Source organism: Neofelis nebulosa, chromosome X (assembly GCF_028018385.1).
Source record: "Neofelis nebulosa isolate mNeoNeb1 chromosome X, mNeoNeb1.pri, whole genome shotgun sequence".
NCBI classification, from domain to species: Eukaryota; Metazoa; Chordata; class Mammalia; order Carnivora; family Felidae; genus Neofelis; species Neofelis nebulosa.
The window spans coordinates 127,803,767-127,824,727 of record NC_080800.1 but is presented as its reverse complement, the minus strand read 5'-3'; the positions used below and the strand labels follow the sequence as shown (position 1 = coordinate 127,824,727).

Below are 20,961 nucleotides of genomic sequence, written 5' to 3'. Positions count from 1 at the left end.
AAGACCATGACCTGAGCTGAAGTCAGAGGCTTAACCACTGAGCCACCAGGTGCCCCTTTATTTATTTATTTATTTATTTTGAGAGAGACAGGGAGAGAGAGTGCAAGCAGGGGAGGGGCAGAGGGAGACAGATTGGGAGAATCCCAAACAAGCTCCTCACTGTCAGGACAGGACCCGACACAAGGCTTCAACTCACGAACCGTGAGATCATGACCTGAGCCAAAATCAAGAGTCAGACACTTAACTGACTGAGCCACCCTGGCGCCCCACGGTGACTGTTATTACTGATGATTCCAAACACCTGGAAGAAGTCAGCCTCCTGCTGCCATAAGGCTATTTAGTAGGGTTTCCTACCGAAGTTTGTCAGGACTAAGAGCAGAAATGGGACTGGACACACATTTCCATAAACTCCTATTGGAAATGGCTAGAGCCTCTGTCAGTTCACTCAAAACTACAACCCCGCAACCTATGGAGGCAGAGATGCAAAGCTTAGGGCAGAGATCCTGCTTCTGCTAATGAACTGTAGTTGGCCGTGGGACAGCAGGGGTCTAAGCTCCACAGGAAGGAGATTTTGTACAGTGCAGGACTGTGACTGTATTTTCTCTTCCTTATGATTTTCTCAATAACATTCTCTCTTCTGTAGCTTACTTTTTTGTAAGAACACAGTGTATAACACATATACCATACAAAACATGTGTTAATTAGTTTATGTTACTGTATTAAGGCTTCTGGTCAATAGTGAGTTATTAGTAGTGAAGTTTGTGGACAATCCAACAGTTCTACGTGGGTTTCTTACCACACAGGGAGTCGGCACCCCTAATCCTTCTGCTGTTTACGGGTCAACTGTAATAGCTGGAATAGTTATTCCCAGTATTCCTGTTGAGAGCAGCTACAAGAACTGGGCCAAATAAAATGGCACCTATCGCTATGTGTTGCAACTTCATAGGAACATTTACTTTGTGAAAATTCTTGGAACTGATCTGTGTCGCGGATGCATGGGTGTCTTCACTTTGTGAAAACTTATTGAGCTGAACATTAAAATTAGGGCACTTTTCTATATGCATTTCACTTCAACTGAAAAGCTAAAATCAACCAAGCAAATTAAGTTTCTGACAGGTCAGAACATATTAAGATACTAGTGTGGAAGTCTACTGCCAAAGGGATTGTTCAACAATTATTTTCTGAGCACCAGGCGTACAGTGACAAAAGGCAAGCCTTTGTTTCAAAGATCTTACAATGCTATTAGAGAGATTAAATACTAAAATAAAATGTTTAAGTATTATGATAAAGGAAATAAAGTGTCCTACTTAGTTCTGAGAAGGAATACTTAGCTTGGGTGGTACTAGGTATTAAGGAGTTTCAGAGAAGCATTCCGAAATTTGAGCTTAGTCTTCAAAAATGAGTAGGCATTCACTAAGTAGTAAAGGGGAACAGATACTGCAGGCAGCGTGGGCATAGATATGACCAGGAGAGACTCTAGCTAGGGAAACAGGCAAACCATGAACAGCTTCCAGTTTGGGGCTTTTTTTCTGAGGGCATTAGGGAGCAGGACCATTTCAAATAGGCTACATCGTAGATACCAGATTGGAGGGAAGGAAGACTGGAGCACAATGGGTGGGTGAAATGGAAACTAAAAGGAGTTTTTAAAAAAATAATGAAAATGAAAATACTACTATCCCAGCATCTGTGGGATATATTTAAAGCAGAGATCAGTGGAAAATCATAGCCTTAAGCACTTATATATCAATGAAGGACCAAAAATATATTAATTAACCCCTAAACTCCAATTACTAAGATAAAACACAATAAAATAACTGAAGTAAAATATAAAGGAAGGGAAAAATGAAAGCTACAAGAAAAACTAATGCGATTGGGAGGAAAAAAACAATCAAGTTAATATAAAGAATGATTGTTTTGAGAAAATTAACAAAATAGACACACTACTAGCTAACATAATCAAAGAGGGAAAAGGAAAAAAACACAAATACACAAAATATGAAATGACAAGGAGGAGGTAACTATTAAAAAGGAGAGATGTAAAATACCATAGGAGACTATCCGGCAGATCAATCTCTCTGCAAATAAATTGGAAAACAAGACAAAATGGATAGTTTCATGGGAAAATACAATTTACCAAAATTGACCTCATTAGGAAAGAAAACATAAACAGACCAATTTCCATAGCAAACAGAGAAATATACCAAGGGAATACCTACCACCCCCCAAATAAAAGACCCTGCTGCTTCCTTTGGGGAATATTCAAACAATACATTGTCCTCAATGCTACATACATTGCACAAGAGCCTAAAAAAATGAAAGAAAAGTCCAAACAATTCTTGGGGAGCAAGTACAATATGGATGACTAAACCTGACTCAAGCAGTACCAAAAATTCAAAAAAGCTAAACTTATGATTACTTATGCAAACATAATAAACAAAATATCAGTGAGCAAAGCCTGATATCACATTAAGGCAATTCAACAGGATATTTTTTTCAGAGGCCAAGCTTGGTTCAATGGTAGGAAATCTATTAATACATCATATTAAGAGATCTGAAGAAAGTATTAATTGCCTCCATAGATACTGAAAAAATTAACAAAATTCAACATTCAATCCTGATTACAACACAGAATAAAAGACAAAAGTAGGAATGTATCTTTTTTTTTATTAGAGAGAGAGAGTGTGTGTGTGAGCAGGTGATAGGGGCAGAGGTAGAGAGAGCCCAATGTGGGGCTTGATCCCATGATCCTCGGATCATGACCTGAGGTGAAATCAAGAGTCAGGTGCTCAACTGACTGAGCCACTCAGGCATACTTACTTACTATGAAAAAGTATGTTAACCTTAGTCCTGAATACTATCTTACTTAAGAGTGAGATGCCACAGGGATTTCCACAAGGATCAGAAACAAAGCACAAGTTCTTACTACTTCCACTACTATTTAAATGTTGTAAAATAGATGTTAGCCAATACAGTTATACATAAGAAATCAATTACAAGTACAGAAATTGAAGAAGTGAAGCTATTTTTACTTACAGGTGAAATATGATATTTATCTAGAAGTCTCCAAAAAACCAAAGGTAAAATTAACTCAAAGAATAAAGGAATTCAGGAAGGTAAAATTTACATACAGAAATAATAGTCGTCAAATATACAAACAATAAAAAGAGTGGCAATGGAAAAAACAAATGCAAAAAAAGAATCTCATGTATACCCAACTTCCTTCCCATCTCTGACCCTCCAACATGCTGTTTCCTCTACCTGGAGTTTCCCCCGCCTCCCCCGCCATTTTTACTTGGCTAACTTTTACTCATCCACCAGAAAACAGCTTAAGAATGCTTTCTTCAAATACCACACCATTTTACTTACATGTAGAACCTAAAAAACAAAATAAGTGAACAAAACTAATAGATGCAGAAAACACAGTGGTAATTGCCAAAGAGGAAGGGATAGGGGGATGGGCAAAATGAATGAAGGGGATCAAGAGGTACAGACCTCAAGTTATAAAATAAACAAGTCCCGGGGTGCAATGTACAGCATGGTGACTATAGTCAATAATACTGAATTGCATATTTGGAAGTTGCTAAGAGAGTTGATCTTGAAAGTTCTCATGACAAGAAAAATAATTTTTGTAACTGTGTGGTGAGGGTTGGTAACTAGACTTATTGTGGTGACCATATCACAGTGTATACAAATATTGAATCATTGTGTTGCATACCTGAAACTAACATAATGTTATATGTCAATTATATCTTAGTAAAGAATAAAAAGAATGCTTTCTTCAGCAAAAACTTCCTTGACTGTTCAGCAACAAATTAAATATGTAATTGTCTTTTTTCTCTTTCCTTATTTTTCCAACTTTATTGAGATATAATTGATATATAATATTGTGTAAGTTTAAGGTATACGAGGCGTTGATTTGATACACTTATACACTGCAAAATAATTATCAACATAGAGTTAGCTAACACCTCCATTACATCACATAATTACCATTCCTCTTTTTGTGGTGAGAACGTTTAAGCTCTTTTACAAGTCCTGATGCCCAGGCATCATTCTTTACCTATGATACAAATCACAGTCTCTGGGGGAGGAACCCAGACATCCAGAGCAAGTGTGTGTGTGTGTGTGTGTGTGTGTGTGTGTGCGCGCGCGCGTGCGCACACACAAAATTTTTTATAGCAGTTTTAGGTTCATGGCAAAATGGAGAGGAAGGTACAGAGATGTCCCCACACATGCATAGCATTAGCAACATCCTGCACCGGAGTAGTACCTTTGTAATAACTGGTAAGCCTACAGTGACTTATCAATATCACACGAAGTCCATAGTTTACATTAGGACTCACTCTTGGTGTACATTCTGTGGGTTTTCACAAATGTATAATGGCATGTACCCCATTATAATATCATACAGAATAATTTCGCTGCCCTAAAAGTCCTCTTTTCTCCCTAACCCCTGGCAATCTTTTTACTGTTTCTATAGCTTTTCCTCTTGTAGCATGTCCTATATAGTTGGAATTGTGTAGTATGTAGCCTTTTTGGATAGGCTCAGTGTATTTTTTAAACTACTTGGGTGATTCCAGTGCTCAGCCAAGTTTGGGAATGAGTGGTTTAACTCCTTTTTCTTTCTCCATGCCTTCCAATCTACTCAGTCCAAATGTTCCTTAATTTTTGGTGACAAAGTATTCCTTAGAGTTGCAGAAGCCTATTAACTTTTCCTTAGAAAGGAAAAAGAAATAAGGTGAGGTACATGAGTTTTTTTCCTAACAATAAAAAAGCTAAAAGAGAAAAGCTGGTAAGCAAAGTGCTTTCTGGCTAGATACGAAACCTCAAAGGGACAATTAGTGAAATTAACGATGCCTGGCATTCATATAAGATTACTAGGCATAGGAAAAAGCAGAAAAATGTGACCCATAAACAAGAAAAAATAAGTCAACAGAAACAGAAATATCAAAGATGAAAGAATTAGCGGACAAGCATCTTAAAATAACTATTATAACTATATACATACATAATGTATAACTATATATATGTATAACTGTATACATGTATATATGTCTGTATAACTATGTATATATACATATCTATATGTCTGTCTACATGACACTTTTTTATTTAAATTTCTTGAAAAGATAGTCAATTGTTTAAAGTAAAACGAAATAACAACATGTTTTTATAACATACAAACAAGTAAAATCTACGTGTTGTGTACATTAGCACAAAAACCAGGAGAGAAGTGGATGTATAGTGTTCCAAGGTTCTTAATACTTCATGTGAACTACTATAATACCACTTGAAGGCAGACTGCGATAAGTAAAAATATGTAAACCAGCGGTTTTTCACCAGAGATGGTTTTCCCCTTCAGGAAACATCTGGCAATGTCTGGAAACATTTCTTATTGCTACAACTGAGGAGGTGCTCCTGGCATCTAGCAGGTAAAGGCCTGGGATGCTACTGCCCAACACCCCAAAATATACAGGAGTCCCACCACCACTACAGTTATCCCACCCAATATGTCAATGGTGATGATGTGCTATATTCCCTAAAGCAAGCACTGAAGTAACATAACAAAAAATTATAGCTAATAGACCTAAAAAGGGGATAAAATTAAATCATAAAAATTACTCAATCCAAAAGAAGGCAAAAGAGGAAAAGGTGAACATAAATCAGGTAAGACAAATAAAAAACAAACAGCAAGATGGTAAGGAAGACCCAACTATATGCTAACTACAAGAATTACACTTCAAATTTAAAGACAAAAATAAGCTAAAAGTAAAAAGACAAAACGTGGTAACAATACTCAAAAGAGAGTAGGTATAGCTATATTAATATCAGACAAAGTTGATTTTGGAGCAAAGAATATTAACAGGGATGGAGAAGGTAATTTCATAATGACAAGAAGGTGAATTCATAAAAAATACATAACAGTCCTAAACATGTATACACCTAATGACAGAGCTTAAGAAGATATTAATAAAAAACTGATAGAACTATAACAGACTGATCCACAATTATAGCTGGAGGGTTCAAAAACCTTCTCTCAAAAATTGATAGAACAGTAGACACAAATATCAGTAAGGATAAAGACTTGAAAAGCACTATAAAACAACTTGATCTAATTGATATTTATAGGCACACTTCACCCAACAGTAGAACAACTTTTCAAATACACACAGAAAGTTTACCTATAGACCATATACTGGGCCATAACACATTCTCCATAATTTTTAAAGGATTCAAGTCACATAAAGTATTTTATTCTGAACACAGTGGAATTAAATTGGAAATCAACAACAGAAAGATATGGAAATATCAAAGTATTTAGAAGCTACATAACATACTTCTAAATAACCTCCGGATCCAGAGATAAAACACTTAAGAAAAAGGATCAAAAATGAAGAATGCAATAAATGAGATTTGAAACAGGCCTGATGCATTGTGCAGCAGTCTGGAAGAAGCAGAGTAACAGATTAGTGAGATGGAAGAGAAAATAATGGAAGATAATGAAGCTGAACAAAAGAGAGAAAGAATTATGGAACATGAGAATAAACTTAGGGACCTCAGTGACTCCATTGAATGTAATAACATTCATAATAAATTCATATTATAGAAATCCCAGAAGAAGAGATAGAAAAGGGGGCAGAACATTTATTTCAAGAAATAACAACAGAAAACTTCCCTAATCTGAGGAAGGAAACAAACATCCAGATCCAGAGGCACAGAGAACTCCCATCAAAATCAACAAAAGCAGGCCAATACCAAGACATATTGTAATTAAATTTGTAAAATATAATGATAATGAAAAAAACCCTTAAAAGCAACAAGACAAAAGAAGTCCTTAGCTTAAGGGAAAACCCATAATGGTAGCTGCAGATTTCTCAACAGAAACTGGGCAAGCCAGAAGAGAGTGGCATGATACACTCAAAGTACTGAATGGGAAAAACCTGCAGCCAAAAATACTCTATCCAGCAAGGTGGTCATTCAGAACAGGAGAGATAGCTTCCCAGACAAACAAAAACTAAAGGAGTTCATGACAACTAAACCAACCCTATAAGAAATACTAAAGGGGATTCTTTGAGTTGAAATGAAAGACCAAAAGTGAGAGTATTAAAAGTAAAAAATAGAAAAGCTGTAACAATAAGTATTTCTCCAAAAATCAGTCAAGGGAGTCATAAAATGAAAGGATTAAAATATGACACCATAAACCTAAAACATGGGGGGTACAGGAGTAACTTAAGCAACCATCAACTTAACATAGACTGTAACATTCAGAAGATGTTATATACAAACCTATTGGTAACCACAAGTCAAAAATCAGTAATAGCTATGCAAAGAATAAAGAGAAAGGAATCTAAGATATCACTAAAGAAAGCTAACAAAACATGAAAGGGAGCAAGAGAAGAAAGGATCGGGGGAAAACTACAAAAACCACCACAAAACAAGTAAGAAAATGGCACCTAGATACATATCAAGAAAACCTTTGGAAAAGACCACAGATACATGGAGGCTAAATAACCTGCTATTAAACAATGAATGGCTCAACCAGAAAATCAGTCAATACAGGGCTACCTCAAGAAGGAAAATCTCAAACAAGCTAACCTTACACCTAAAGGAGCTAGAAAAAGAACAACAAACGAAGCCTAAAGCCAGCAGAAGGAAGAAAATGATAAAGAATAGAACAGAAATAAATGAGACAGAAACTGAAAAAGAAAAAAAAAACAATAGAAAAGATCAATGAAACCAGGAACTGTTTCTTTGAAAAAATTAATAAAATTGATAAACCTCTAGCCAGACTTATCAAAAAGAAAGGAGAAAGGACCCAAATAAATAAGATCACAAATAAAAGAAGAGAAATAACAACCCACACCATACAAATATTAACAATTATAAGAGAATACTATGGAAAACTATATGCCAACAAATTGGACAACCTGAAAGAAATGGATAAATTCCTAGAAACCTATAAACTATCAAAACTGAAACAGGAGGAAATAGAAAACTTTAACAGACCCATAACCAGCAAAGAAATTGAATCAGTAATAACAAATCTCCCAACACACAAAAGTCCAGGATCAGATACCTAGACAGGCGATTTCTACCAAAGATTTAAAAAAGAGTTAATACCTATTCTTCTCAAACTATTCCAAAAAATAGAAATGGAAGAAAAGCTTCCAAATTCATTCTGTGAGGCCAGTATTACCCTAATACCAAAACCAGACAAAGATCCCATTAATGGAATACTACTCAGCCATGAGAAAGAATGAAATCCTGCCATCTGCAACAATGTGGATGGAACTGGAGGGTATTATGCTAAGTGAAATGTCAGTCAGAGAAAGACAGATATCATGTTTTCACTCATACGTGGAATCTGAGAAACTTAACAGAAGACCACGGGGGAAGAAGAGGGGGGAAAAAGTACAGAGAGTGAGGCAAACCATAAGAGACTATTAAATACACAGAACAAACTGAGTGTTGATGTGGGGGGAGCAAGGGGAGAGGAAAAAGGGGTTGGGCACTGGGGAGGGCACTTGTTGGGATAAGCACGGGGTGTTGTATGTAAGCAATGAATCATGGGAATCTACTCCCAAAGCCAAGAGCACACTGTACACACTGTATGTTAGCTAATTTGACAATAAATTATATTTTAAAAAAAGAATGACAATGAAGATAGATGCAAAACTTCTCAATAAAATATTGGCAAACCAAATCCAACACTACATTAAAAAATCATTCACCACGATCAAGTGGGATATATTCCTGGGCTGCAAGGGTGGTTCAATATTCACAAATCTATCAACATGATACACCACATTAGTAACAGAAAGGATAACAACCACGTGATCATTTCAATAGATGCACAAAAAGCATTTGACAAAGTACAACATCCATTGATGATGAAAACCCTCAAAAAATTAGGTTTAGAGGAAACATACCTCAACATAATAAAGGTCATATAAGAAAAAACCCACATATAATATCATCCTCAATGGGAAAACCTGAGAGCTTTCTTCTATGGTCAGGAACAAGACAGGGATGTCCACCCTCACCACTGCTATTTAACATAGTACCAGAATTCCTAGCCATTGCACTAAAACACAAAGAAATAAAAGGCATCCAATTTGGCAAGGAAGAAATAAAACTTTCACTATTTGCAGACAACGTGACATTCTATATAGAAAACCCAAAAGACTCCACCAGAAAACTGCTAGAACTGATATACGAATTCAGTGAAATCACAGGATACAAAATCAACATAGAAAAATCTGTTACATTTCTATGCACCAATAATGAAGTAGCAGAAAGAGTAATTAAGGAATCGATCCTATCTATCTATCTATCTATCTATCTATCTATCTATCTATCTATTTCTTAGAGAGAGGGGAGCACACAAGTGGTAAAAAGGAGCAGAGGGAGAGTGAAAGAGAATTCCAAGTAGGTTCCACGCTGAGCATGAAGCCCAATGCGGGACTTGATCCCACAACCCTGGGATCATGATCTGAGCCAAAATCAAGAGTTGAATGCTCAACCGACTGAGCCACCCAGGCACCCCAGAATCAATCCCATTTACAATTACACCAATAATAATAAGATACCTAGGAATAAGCCTAGCCTAATCAAAGAGGTGAAAGACCTGTACTCTGAAAACTATAAAACACTGGTGAAGAAACTGAAGATATCACAAAGACCTGAAAAGACACTCCACACTTATAGATAAGAAGAATACTGTTAAAATGTCTATAATGCCCAAAGCAATCTACACATTTCATGCAATCTCTCCCAAAATACCAATAGCATTTTTCACAGAGCTAGAACAAACCATCCTAAAATTTGTATGGAACCACAAAAGACCACAAATAACCAAAGCAACCTTGAAAAAGAAAAGCAAAGCTGGATGCATCACAATTCCAGACTTCAAGTTATATCACAAAGCTGTAGTGATGAAGACAATAAGGTACTGGCACAAAATAGACACATAGATCAATATAACAGAACATAAAACCCAGATATGAACAGACAACTATATGGTCAATTAATCTTTGACAAAGCAAGAAAGAATATCCAATGGAAAAAAGACAGTCACTTCAACAACTGGTGTTGGGAAAACTGGACAGCAACATGCAGAAGAATGAACCTGGACCACTTTCTTACACCATACACAAAAATAAATTCAAAATGGATGAAAGACCTAAATGTGAGACAGGAAACCATCAAAATCCTAGAGAAGAACACAGGCAGTAACTTCTTTGACATCAGCCATAGCAACTTCTTACTAGATATGTCCCCTGAGGCAAGGGAGACTAAAGCAAAAATAAACTATTAGGACTTCATGAAACTAAAATACTTCTGCACAGCAAAGGAAACAATTAACAAAACTAAAAGGCGACCTATGGAATGGGAGAAGATATTTGCAAATGACATATGTGATAAAGGATTAGTAACTAAAATATAAAGAACTTATAAAACTCAACACCCAATAAATGAATAATCCAATTAAAAAAGGGCAGAAGACATGAATACACATTTTCCAAAGAAGACATCCAGATGGCCAACAGACACGTGAAAAGATGCTCAACATCAACTGGGTGTTGTATGGAAACCAATTTGACAGTAAATTTCATATATTAAAAAATAAAAAAAATAAAAAAATTAAAAAAAAGATGCTCAACATCACTGATCATCAGGAAAATACAAATCACAACTACAATGAGATATCACCTCACATCTGTCAGAGGGGCTAAAATCAACAACACAAGAAACAACAGGTGTTGGCGAGGATGTGGAGAAAGAGGAACCCTCTTGTACTGTTGGTGGGAATGCAAACTGGTGCCTCCACTGTGGAAAGCAGTATGGAGGTTCCTCAAAAAGTTACAGATTAGAACTACTTTATTATCTACCAATTGCACTACTAAGTGTTTACCCAAGGAATACAAACATACAAATACAAAGGGCGTCATGACTCCAATGTTTACAGGAGCATTATCTACAATAGACAAAATATAGAAACAGCCCAAGTGTCCACTGACTGATGAATGAAGAAGAAATGGTGTGTGTGTGTGTGTGTGTGTGTGTTGTATGTGTATATGTGTGTATATATATGTATATACACACATACACACACACACACATATACAAACAATGGAATATTACTTGACCATAAAAAAGAATGAAATCTTGCCATGTGCAATGACATGGATGGAGCTAGAGAGTATACGCTAAGCTAAATAAGTCAGTCAGAGAAATACAAATACCATATGATTTCACTCATATGTGGAATTTAAGAAACAAACAAGCAAAGGGAAAAAAAGAGAGAAACCAAGAAACAGATTCTTAAGTATAGAAAAGGAACTGATGGTCACCAGAGGAGATGGGTGGGGAATGGTTAAATAGGAGACAGGGATCACGGGGTGCACTTGTGGTGATGAGCACCAGGTGTTGTACAGAAGTGTTGCATCACTGTATTGCACACCTGAAACTAATATTATACTGCATGTTAAATAACTGGAATTTAAATAAAAACTTGAAAAAATAAAATAAGGAAAAAAATCTCACTGAAAATACGCCAAAAAAAGAAAAAAAGAGAAGAAATCGTGCAATAGTGGACTTCCTTGCCTTGGTCCTGCTCTGGCTATGACTGCAGCCCCGCCGTATTACTGTTCCCACATACCTTTAGTTTTAGCCTTCCTGAATCTTTGTATTTTGTTTGACTCTTATGGCGCATAGAGTTGGTTTTGACTTTAGTATCTAATTTTAAAACCATTTTCTTTAATAGACAAGTTCATCTAATTATGAGATAAATAAGTCCTGGGGATGTAATGTGGAACATGATGACTACAGTTAACAATACTGTATCATAGTGGCACCTGGGTGGCTCAGTCAGTTGAGTGTCGGACTCTTGATTTTGGCTCAGGTCATGATCCTACAGTTCATTGGGTCAAGCCCCACATCAGGCTCTGCACTGACAGCTAGAGTCTGCTTGGGATTTTCCCTCTCTCCTCTCTCCCTCCACCCCTCTTCCCCACTTGCGCTCTCTCTCTCTCTCTCTCTCTCTCTCTCTCTCTCGTTCTCTAAAACAAACAAAAACGATACTGTATTATATGTTTGAAAGTTACTAAGAGAGTACATCTTAAAAGTTCTCATCACACACACAAAAGAAACAATTTGTAACTATGCAAGGTGGCCAATGTTAACTAAACTTGTGCCAATTATTTCACAATATTTACATATATCAAATCATTATGCTCTATACCTGAAACTTATACAATGTTCTGCTGTTTATATCTCAGTAAAACAGAAAACTAACTAAATAAATAACCTGTGGATTAATCAGGAAGTCAAAAAGGAAAAATACAAAATGTTTTGAACTGAATAAAAATGAAAACACAGTAAGATTTGTGGGATACAACTAAAGGAATACTTGGAAATTTACACAAATTTATATAGAAAAAAAGAAAATAGATCTCAAATAAACTCAGCTTCCATCCACCTTAAAAAAATAGAAAAAAGAACAAGTGAAGCTCAAAGTAAGTGAAAAGAGGGTGCCTGTGACTCAGCTGGTTAAGCATCTAACTTTAGCTCAGGTCATGATCTTGCAGTATGTGTGTCCGAGTCCTGCATCAGGTGAGTTTGAGCCCTGCTTTGGGTGAACATGAGCTTCACTTTTCTTTCTCTCTCTCTATCTGACCCTCATGTGATTCTCTCCCTCTCCCTCTCTTACTCCACCCTCGCTTACTTGCACTTTCTCTCTCAATTTAAAAAAAAAAGTAAGCAAAAAGAAGGAAATAACATATCAGAGTTGACATAAATGGAACAGTACACAGAAAAACAGAGAAAACCAATGAAACCAAAGGTTATTCTTTGACATATCCAGTAAAATTATTGCACTTCTAGCCAGATCTATCAGAAAAAAGAAACAAATTACCAATATAGTAATGAGAGAGACATTACTATGATTTTACAGATAATAACCAATAAAAGATATTATCATAACAACTTTATACCAATAAATTCAACCACTTAGATGAAATAAGTCCTTTGAAAGACACAAATTACCAAAGCTTATTCAAGAAGAACTATATAATCTGAATAGCCCTATATCTATTAAATAAATCAAATTGGTAGTTAAAAATCTTCCCACAATGAATACTCCAGGCCCAGAAGGTTTGACTGGTGAACTCTACTAAAAAGGAAGAAAGAATATCAATTCTACAAAAACTCTTCCATTAAATTGAAAAGGAGGCAATACTGCTGAACTCTCCTTCTGAAGTCAGGATTTCTCTGATGCCAAAGCCAGAGAAGGACTTTACAAGAAAACTACAAACTAATATCTCTCATGTATGTAAAATTGTGAACAAAATTTTAGCAAATCAAATCTAGCAGTACATAAAATGGATCATTCATCACGAATGATGGAGTTTTTCCCAGGAATGTGAGTTGGTTTAGCAATCAAAACAATCAGTCAATGTAATTCATCAATATTAACAGACTAAAAAAGAAAAGCACTATAGATACAAATAAGCATTGGATAAAATGCAACATTTATTACTGAAGAAAAAGAGAACTCTCAATAAACTAGGAATAGAAGGAAACTTCCTCAAATCAGTAAGGGAAAAAAAAACCTTCAGGTAACATCATACTTAATAGTAGAAAACTGAATGATTTCCCCAAAGATCAGGAACAGAGCTACCATGACTGCTCTCACCAGTTGTATTCAGCAGCTTATTAGAGGTTCCAATGAGTACAGTAAGGTAAGAAAAATAAACAGAATGCATCTAGATTAGAAAGGAAGAAGTAAAAACTGCCTTTATTCACAGATGAAAATCTATGTGGGTAATCCAATGGACTGTTCAAATAGGGTACTAAAATTAACAAATAAGTTTAGCAAGGTAGGATATAAACTCAATATACAAAATCAATTGTATTTTTATATAGTAGCAATGAAGAATAGGAAATTGGAATTAAAACAATAGTATTTACAATAGGATAAAGATATGAAATGTGTATGGATAAATCTGACAAAAGATATGCAAACTTGTATGCTGAAACCTACAAAGCATTGTTGAGAAAATTAAAGACCTAAAATAAACGGAGACATATGCCATGTTCATAGATTGGAACACTCAATATTATTAAGATGTCAATTCTCCCCAAAATGATCAATATTCAATATAATCCCAGTCAAAAATATAAGCAGGTTGTTTTGGAAAATAGTCTGGCAATTTCTTAGAAAGTTAAATATACATGTACCATATAATTCAGCCAGTGTGCTCCTAAGTATCTCCCTAAGGGAAGAGAAAGCACATATCCACACAAAGACTTGTACACAGAAGTTCAAAGTAGCTTTATTTGTAATAAACCGAGACTGCAATGAACTCAAATGTCTATCAGCAAGCAAAGGGATAAACAAATTGTGCTACTATTTATATAATTTAATACTTTTCTGTAATAAAAGGTGTAAGCTATTGATACATGCTATAACATGGATGAATCCTAAAATAATTCTGGTGTATGAAATGAGACAGACAAAAAAGAGTACATATTCTATGATTCTATACGTATGTATATTTTCCCATAGAAAATGCAGACTACTCTATAGTGACCACAGATCAGGGTTTCCTGGGGTTGGAGGAGAGACAGGGAGTGATGAGAGGGAGGAATTACAAAGGGATCCGAAGAACATTTTGAGGGTGATGGATATTTTCATTATCTTGATTGTGGTGATGGTATAAACAAGTGTGCACATGTGAAAACTTATTAAATTATATACTTTTTTGCTTTTTTGATCTTTACATCATTTTATTTTTTAAATATAATTTATTGGCAAATTGGCAAATTATATACTTTAAATGTGTGTAGTTTATTGTATGTCAATTATACCTCAATAAAGCTGTTAAAAAATAAAAGGAACCAGGGCTCCTTGGAGGAATGCTGAATCGAGAGCTGAATCCGGGAAAGGACAAGAGGAAGGTGGAACATCTTCTTGTGCCAGAAAATCAAGTAGTGCTCAAAGAATAAGGAGAATATGGCAAAAGAACACGGGAGGAGCTTCCACTGGTTGATTCTGAAACAATGTGTGCCTCAAAATAGCTAATGATAATAATGGATTAGAACCCATTGAACAAAATAAAGAATACAGACACACACATGAATATAAATAAATAAATGAGGGACGCCTGGGTGGCTCAGCCGGCTAAGCGCCTGACTTCAGCTTAGGTCATGATCTCATGGTTTGTGAGTTTGAGCTCTGCATCGGGCTCTCTGCTGTCAGCGCAGAGCCCACTTTTCTGTCCACCTCTGTCTGCCTCTCCCCTGCTTGCACGCACATGCACATACTCTCCCTCTCTAAAATAAATAAGGCTTAAAAATTTTTTAATAAATAAATGATTAAATAAACAGATGGGCAGGGAAAGCCCTTCCTGAGAGTAGAATGCCATCTGGTAAATGTAAAAGGAATGATGGAATTAGAACATTGCTTTTGAGAACCACCTTAGTAATAAATAATTTAGGAAAGAATCATTGATGGATGGTAAAAGTCCCCACAATATACTTATTCATTTCAAAGGGAAGAATAGTAAGCTTATAGTGGAAAAGCCTCATAGACACTACCTTAAGCATCTGGTCAAAGTTGAAACCACCAATAATGGCACAAATTGACACCATGTGCCTCTTGCTACAAATCACTGAGAAGAATACAACATCCCTTCTGTGGTGTTATTGCCAAAAGTGCTTAATCTGAAGCTTATTATGATAAAATGTAAACAAACCCAAAATGAGGGACATTTTCCAAAATAACTGGCCTACAATCTTCAAAAATACTATGTTCACAGAGGGCAAAAGAATTGTTTCCGATCAAAGGAGACTCCAGGTCATGATAGTTACGTGCAGTATGTGAAGCTGCATGTGGACCAAAATAAAGTGGTCTTTTCCTGCTATAAGGAATGTTATTAGGAAAACTGGTAAAATCTGAATACTATCTGTGGATTAGGTAATAGTATTGTATGAAGTTTAATGTCCTGAAACTATTTTATTTTTTTTATGTAAGAAAATGTACCAGTTCTTTAGGAAATGTCCATCATGTGTGTAACTTAGCTCTCACATGGTTCAGGAAAAACCATCCATAGGTATAAAGAAAAAAAATAATAATGAAATATGATAAAATTTTGATATTTGAGGAATCTGTGTAAAGGGTACACAGGAATCCTTTGTACTATTCTTGCAGCTTTTCCGTAAATTTGAAATTATTTTAAAAAACGAATGTTAAAAAACATTAAGAGTAATAACGAAAAGAATCAAAGCAGTAAATACAACTTCTAAAACAGAAAAAACAGAAAACTCACTCAGTGTAACAAATGGTAGGAAACATAAAAAGAATTAAACAGAAAGCATGGCAAACAGAAGGCAAAAATGTAATTGCAGGAACACTGCCACATGTATCAGCCACGATAATAAAGTGAATGCGTTACACTCACCTATTAATAGACAGATGCTCTCATTGTTTAAAACCAAGTAACTCAAGATCTTGCTATATTCTATTTATAAGGAACATACCTGAAACAAAATAACTGAGGAAGGTTGACAATAAAAGTTATAAAAGGAAAATGCTAGTAACAACAACTACAACATGCAACAGGCAGTGGCAGAGACTGCTGACTGACTAATCCAAAATGTCCAGTGTCACCTTCCTCCTTGGTAACAGAATGCCCATTTTTAGCCAAGGCAAAGTTACCTGACGGGCCTCCCTGGTAGCTTAGGTGTGACTGCTTCACTAAGTTCTGCCAATGAGAAGGAGATGGAATTGTTTTCTGGGACTTCTGAGGTCACTTATTAGAAATTTGCTGAGCTAGGATGGGCCCCTTTTTGCCCTCCTACCTTTCCTCTTCCTTCTGGCCCTCAATGGAGATGTGCTGGCTGGAACTCCAGAAGTCTCGTGGACCATGAGGGGACCTTAGGATGGAAACCATATACCAAGATGGTGAAGCAGAAGGTAGGAGCCTGGGTCCCTGATGACATCGTAGAGCCCTGGAATACTTATGTCCAGACTTCTACTCAAGAAAGAAATAATCTTTCTTGTTTAAACTGTTATTTATTATTTCCTTAATATATTTAGTTCAACCTAAACCTGACAGGAACAATAATATTCTCTAGAAAGCATGCATTAATAAATGCACAAATGGGCAAAGAAGGCTATTACATATTTTATGAAGGAAAACACAACAGGATCATATAATAGTTATGAACCTTTGTATGCTCTTTATGCAATAACAATACAGCCTCAAAATACCTAAAGCTAACCCTGACTAAAATATACAAGTGGATGGGAAATTTATATACATCTGTCTCAGATATGTATAATCAAAAGCACAGACTATGAGAAAAGGATGTAAGGATCACTACAACATAACTTAACCAGCTTATTCTAACAAGGATATAAGGGACGGAGACCCAAGAGACAATATACGTATTTTTTGATCCCTATGAAAAAGTCACAAAAATTGGCCATGTTTTAAGTTATCAGTCCAGCAAACTTTTTTTTTTTTTAAATTTTTTTTCAACGTTTTTTATTTATTTTTGGGACAGAGAGAGACAGAGCATGAATGGGGGAGGGGCAGAGAGAGAGGGAGACACAGAATCGGAAACAGGCTCCAGGCTCCGAGCCATCAGCCCAGAGCCTGACGCGGGGCTCGAACTCACAGACCGCGAGATCGTGACCTGGCTGAAGTCGGACGCTTAACCGACTGCGCCACCCAGGCGCCCCAGTCCAGCAAACTTTTTATGACAAGTCCAGATAGTAAATGGTTTAAGCTGCATAGGCCACAGAGTCTCTATCCCAACCACTCAGCAGTGCAGTTGTAACCAGTAAACAAATGAGTGCAGCTGTGTTCCGATAAAACTTAATTTACAAAATAGGCACCAGGCCCATGTGGCCTACAGGTTGTCATCTGCGAACCTCTTTTCTAGGTAACAAAGGAAATATCAAAAAATTTCCATAAAGCCAATATCACACAGGCCACAGTTACAATAATGTGTTAAAAATTAAAGTAATAGCAAAAAAAACAAAACAAAACAAAAAAAAACCTCCTAAACTGACAAATCTGGAAATTTTTAAATGCACTTCTAAATAACTCTTAGGTTGAAGAGAAAATAATGACTGGAAACACAAATCAGAAGTAAAAAAACAAACAAACAAAAGCCATTGTAACTACCACACATCAAAACCTCTGGAATGAGGCCACAGTGAGGAGGAATACGTATAGCCTTAGAAGTATTTATGAGAAAACAAGGGAGATAGAAAATGAGCCTACTTTTCACCTCATGAATTTAGGATAAAAATAATAAGAACAACACAGCAACAATAAAATGTACATGAAATAGAAGGAAGAAATTAATGAAGAGAAAAGTGGAAGTTTTTTAAAAAGCTAAGAAACTGAATTGATCTAGAGAACATAAAGCTGGACCTTTGAAAAAACCAACAAAATAGATAAGCCTCTGGCAACACAAGCAAGAAAAAAGAGAAAACACAAGTAAACAGCATCAGCGATGGAAAAGGGGACATACTTAAAGAAACAAATCACACAATCAAACCACTCAAGAGAGAGTTACTGAATGGCTATGATGTGGCAGGCCCTGCTCTAGGCACTAGTGAACAACATGGACTAGATCCCCACAATTATGGAGATAACAGTGTAATGGAGGGAAGAGACTGTAAATAAATGAATGATTAATTTGTGTTAGGGATAAATGCTACAAAGAAAATTAAACATATTTTTAAAAACAGTCAAACTCCTAGAAGCAGAGAATACAATAGTGGTTGCCAGGGGGCGGGGGTAGGGATAAGGGGGGGGGGGGGTTGTCATTCAAGGGGCATAAAGCTTCAGTTATGCTACATGAATAAGTTGTAAAGATTTGCCTGTAGTTAACAATAAGGTACAGTGCGCTTCAAACTCTGTTAAGAGGGTAGATCTCATGTTCTCTTCTTACCACAAAAACAAAATTAAAATGAATCCAAAAAAAAAAAAAACCCCACAAAGGACACAAGGAAACTTTGGAGGTACTGGATGTGTCCATTACCTTGATTAGAGTGATGGTATGACATCTATTTACATATGTCCAAACTCATCAAATTGTATTCATTAAATATGTACAGTTGTGTATATATCAATTATGCCTTGAAAAAGCTGTTTGAAAAATGAACAATGAACAAACAAGCAAGAAAAAAAATAGCACTGTGCAGCTAAAATAAGGTCTTAAATATTAAGGTGGTTAAAAACCCCCAGAACACTCAATGGGCGCCATAATTTTCATTGTTCATTGGTGTCTCCGTTATTTTATGTGTGATGACATTCTAGCCCTAAACTTGATTTATATGTATGTTCTAGATCATTTGTAACCCAATAAAGTCAGAAGCAAAAATTTTAAAGGAAAGTAAGATAAGACAAGGATAAGGCTCAGGAATTCAAACAAAGGAAGAGAAGGATCATCTGCTTCTAGCCCAATCAAACTTTATTTCTAGGGGCGCCTGGGGGGCTCAGTTGGTTAAGCGCCTGACTCTTGATTTCTGCTCAGGTCATGATCTCTCAGTTTGTGAGACTAAGCCCCTCATCTGCTGACAGCATGGAGCCTGCTCGGGATTCTCTCTCTCCCTCTGTGTCTGCTTCTCCCCTACTCTCGCTCTCACTTTCTCTCTCTCAAAATAAGTAAATAAACATTAAAAAACCTGTTTCTATTAGTGCAGAAGCAGTGCTTCTATTGATGATTTTGATGACCTCATCAGTGCCTTCTTAATTTAGATAGATTTGGGCCTTGACATTCTCAGGAGATACAAGGGTAAGCTTTGGCCCTGCACTTGCCCAGCTGCATGGTCTTGGATAAGTCACTTTACTTCCACAGACTCAAATTTAAGAAAGACACTCAGTGATCTTTCAAAGCACTTTAGGCTCCAGTGACTGAGAATTCAATTCTTCTCTTTTTTCCCGTTATAGTAGCACTTCTCCTTTACAGGAGAAGCACCATTTACTGAGAACACAATGGCAAACACATTCTGAAACTGCTGGAACTAACATGGAGGATAATTTCCAGCTAAAAAGTTTTCCCTCCGACAATTTTTTTAGACCACTAATTTTCACCATCCTACAAAAATAAGTTTGTTCTTAATACTTAAAATGTTTCAAATTAAGTCATTCAGAAGTTCAGAGGAAAGCAGTGCTTTGTACTTCAATGAACAGTTTTATTGAGGTATCATTGTGAAAGAAATATATTAAATACATTAAATAAATAATTTTAAAAAGAGGTTCAATTGTGAGATGAGAACACAAGAGTTACTCTCTTACCAAATTTCACGTATATAATATTGTTAACTATAGTCACATTGCTGTACATTAGCTCTCCAGAATTTATCTTGCATAACTGAAACTTTGTACCCTTTTACCAACATCTCCCCATTTCCCCCACCTCTTAGCTCTGGCCACCACCATTCTACTCTGCACTCTCTGCTGCTAGGACTTTGACTATTTTAGTTCCATATATAAGTGAGATAATTCAGTATCTATCTTCCTGTGTCTGGCTTATTTCCCTTAGCATAATGTCCTCCAGGTTCATTCATGTTGTTGAAAATGTTAAGATTTTCCTTCTACATTAATCCTCAATCATAGTCAATGTATATGTGTGTGTGTGTCTGTGTGTGTGTGTGCATACATTCTTGATAATTAGTATATATATATACATATGTATATATATATGTATATATATATCCTTGATAATAGTGACATTGAGCACCTTTTCAAATTCCTGTTGGCCATTTGTAGGCCTTCTTTTGAGAAATGTCAAGTCCTTTGCATGTTTAATTGGGTTGAGTTGTTGTTATCAAGTTCCTTATATGTTTTAGATATTAACCCCTAATCTCCCATTTCAGGCTGCCATTTCACTCTGTCGACTGTTTCCTTTACTGGGCAGAAACTTCCAGTTTGATGA

At 36.1% G+C, this 20,961-nt stretch overlaps 1 protein-coding gene across 4 annotated transcripts in view; it reads right to left on the bottom strand.

Annotated features, from left to right (window-relative positions):
• BRCC3 (BRCA1/BRCA2-containing complex subunit 3) overlaps positions 1 to 20,961 on the bottom strand; it is a 63,364-nt gene that overhangs the window by 8,196 nt on the left and 34,207 nt on the right. For 3 of the 4 annotated variants that reach the window (XM_058713290.1, XM_058713291.1, XM_058713289.1), the window contains one exon: positions 16,864 to 16,938. The exons of the other annotated variant lie outside the window; for it this stretch is intronic. In XM_058713290.1, coding sequence (XP_058569273.1) covers positions 16,864 to 16,938 — 75 coding nt within the window. The remainder of the gene's footprint in view (positions 1 to 16,863; positions 16,939 to 20,961) is intronic. 4 annotated transcript variants of the gene reach the window in all.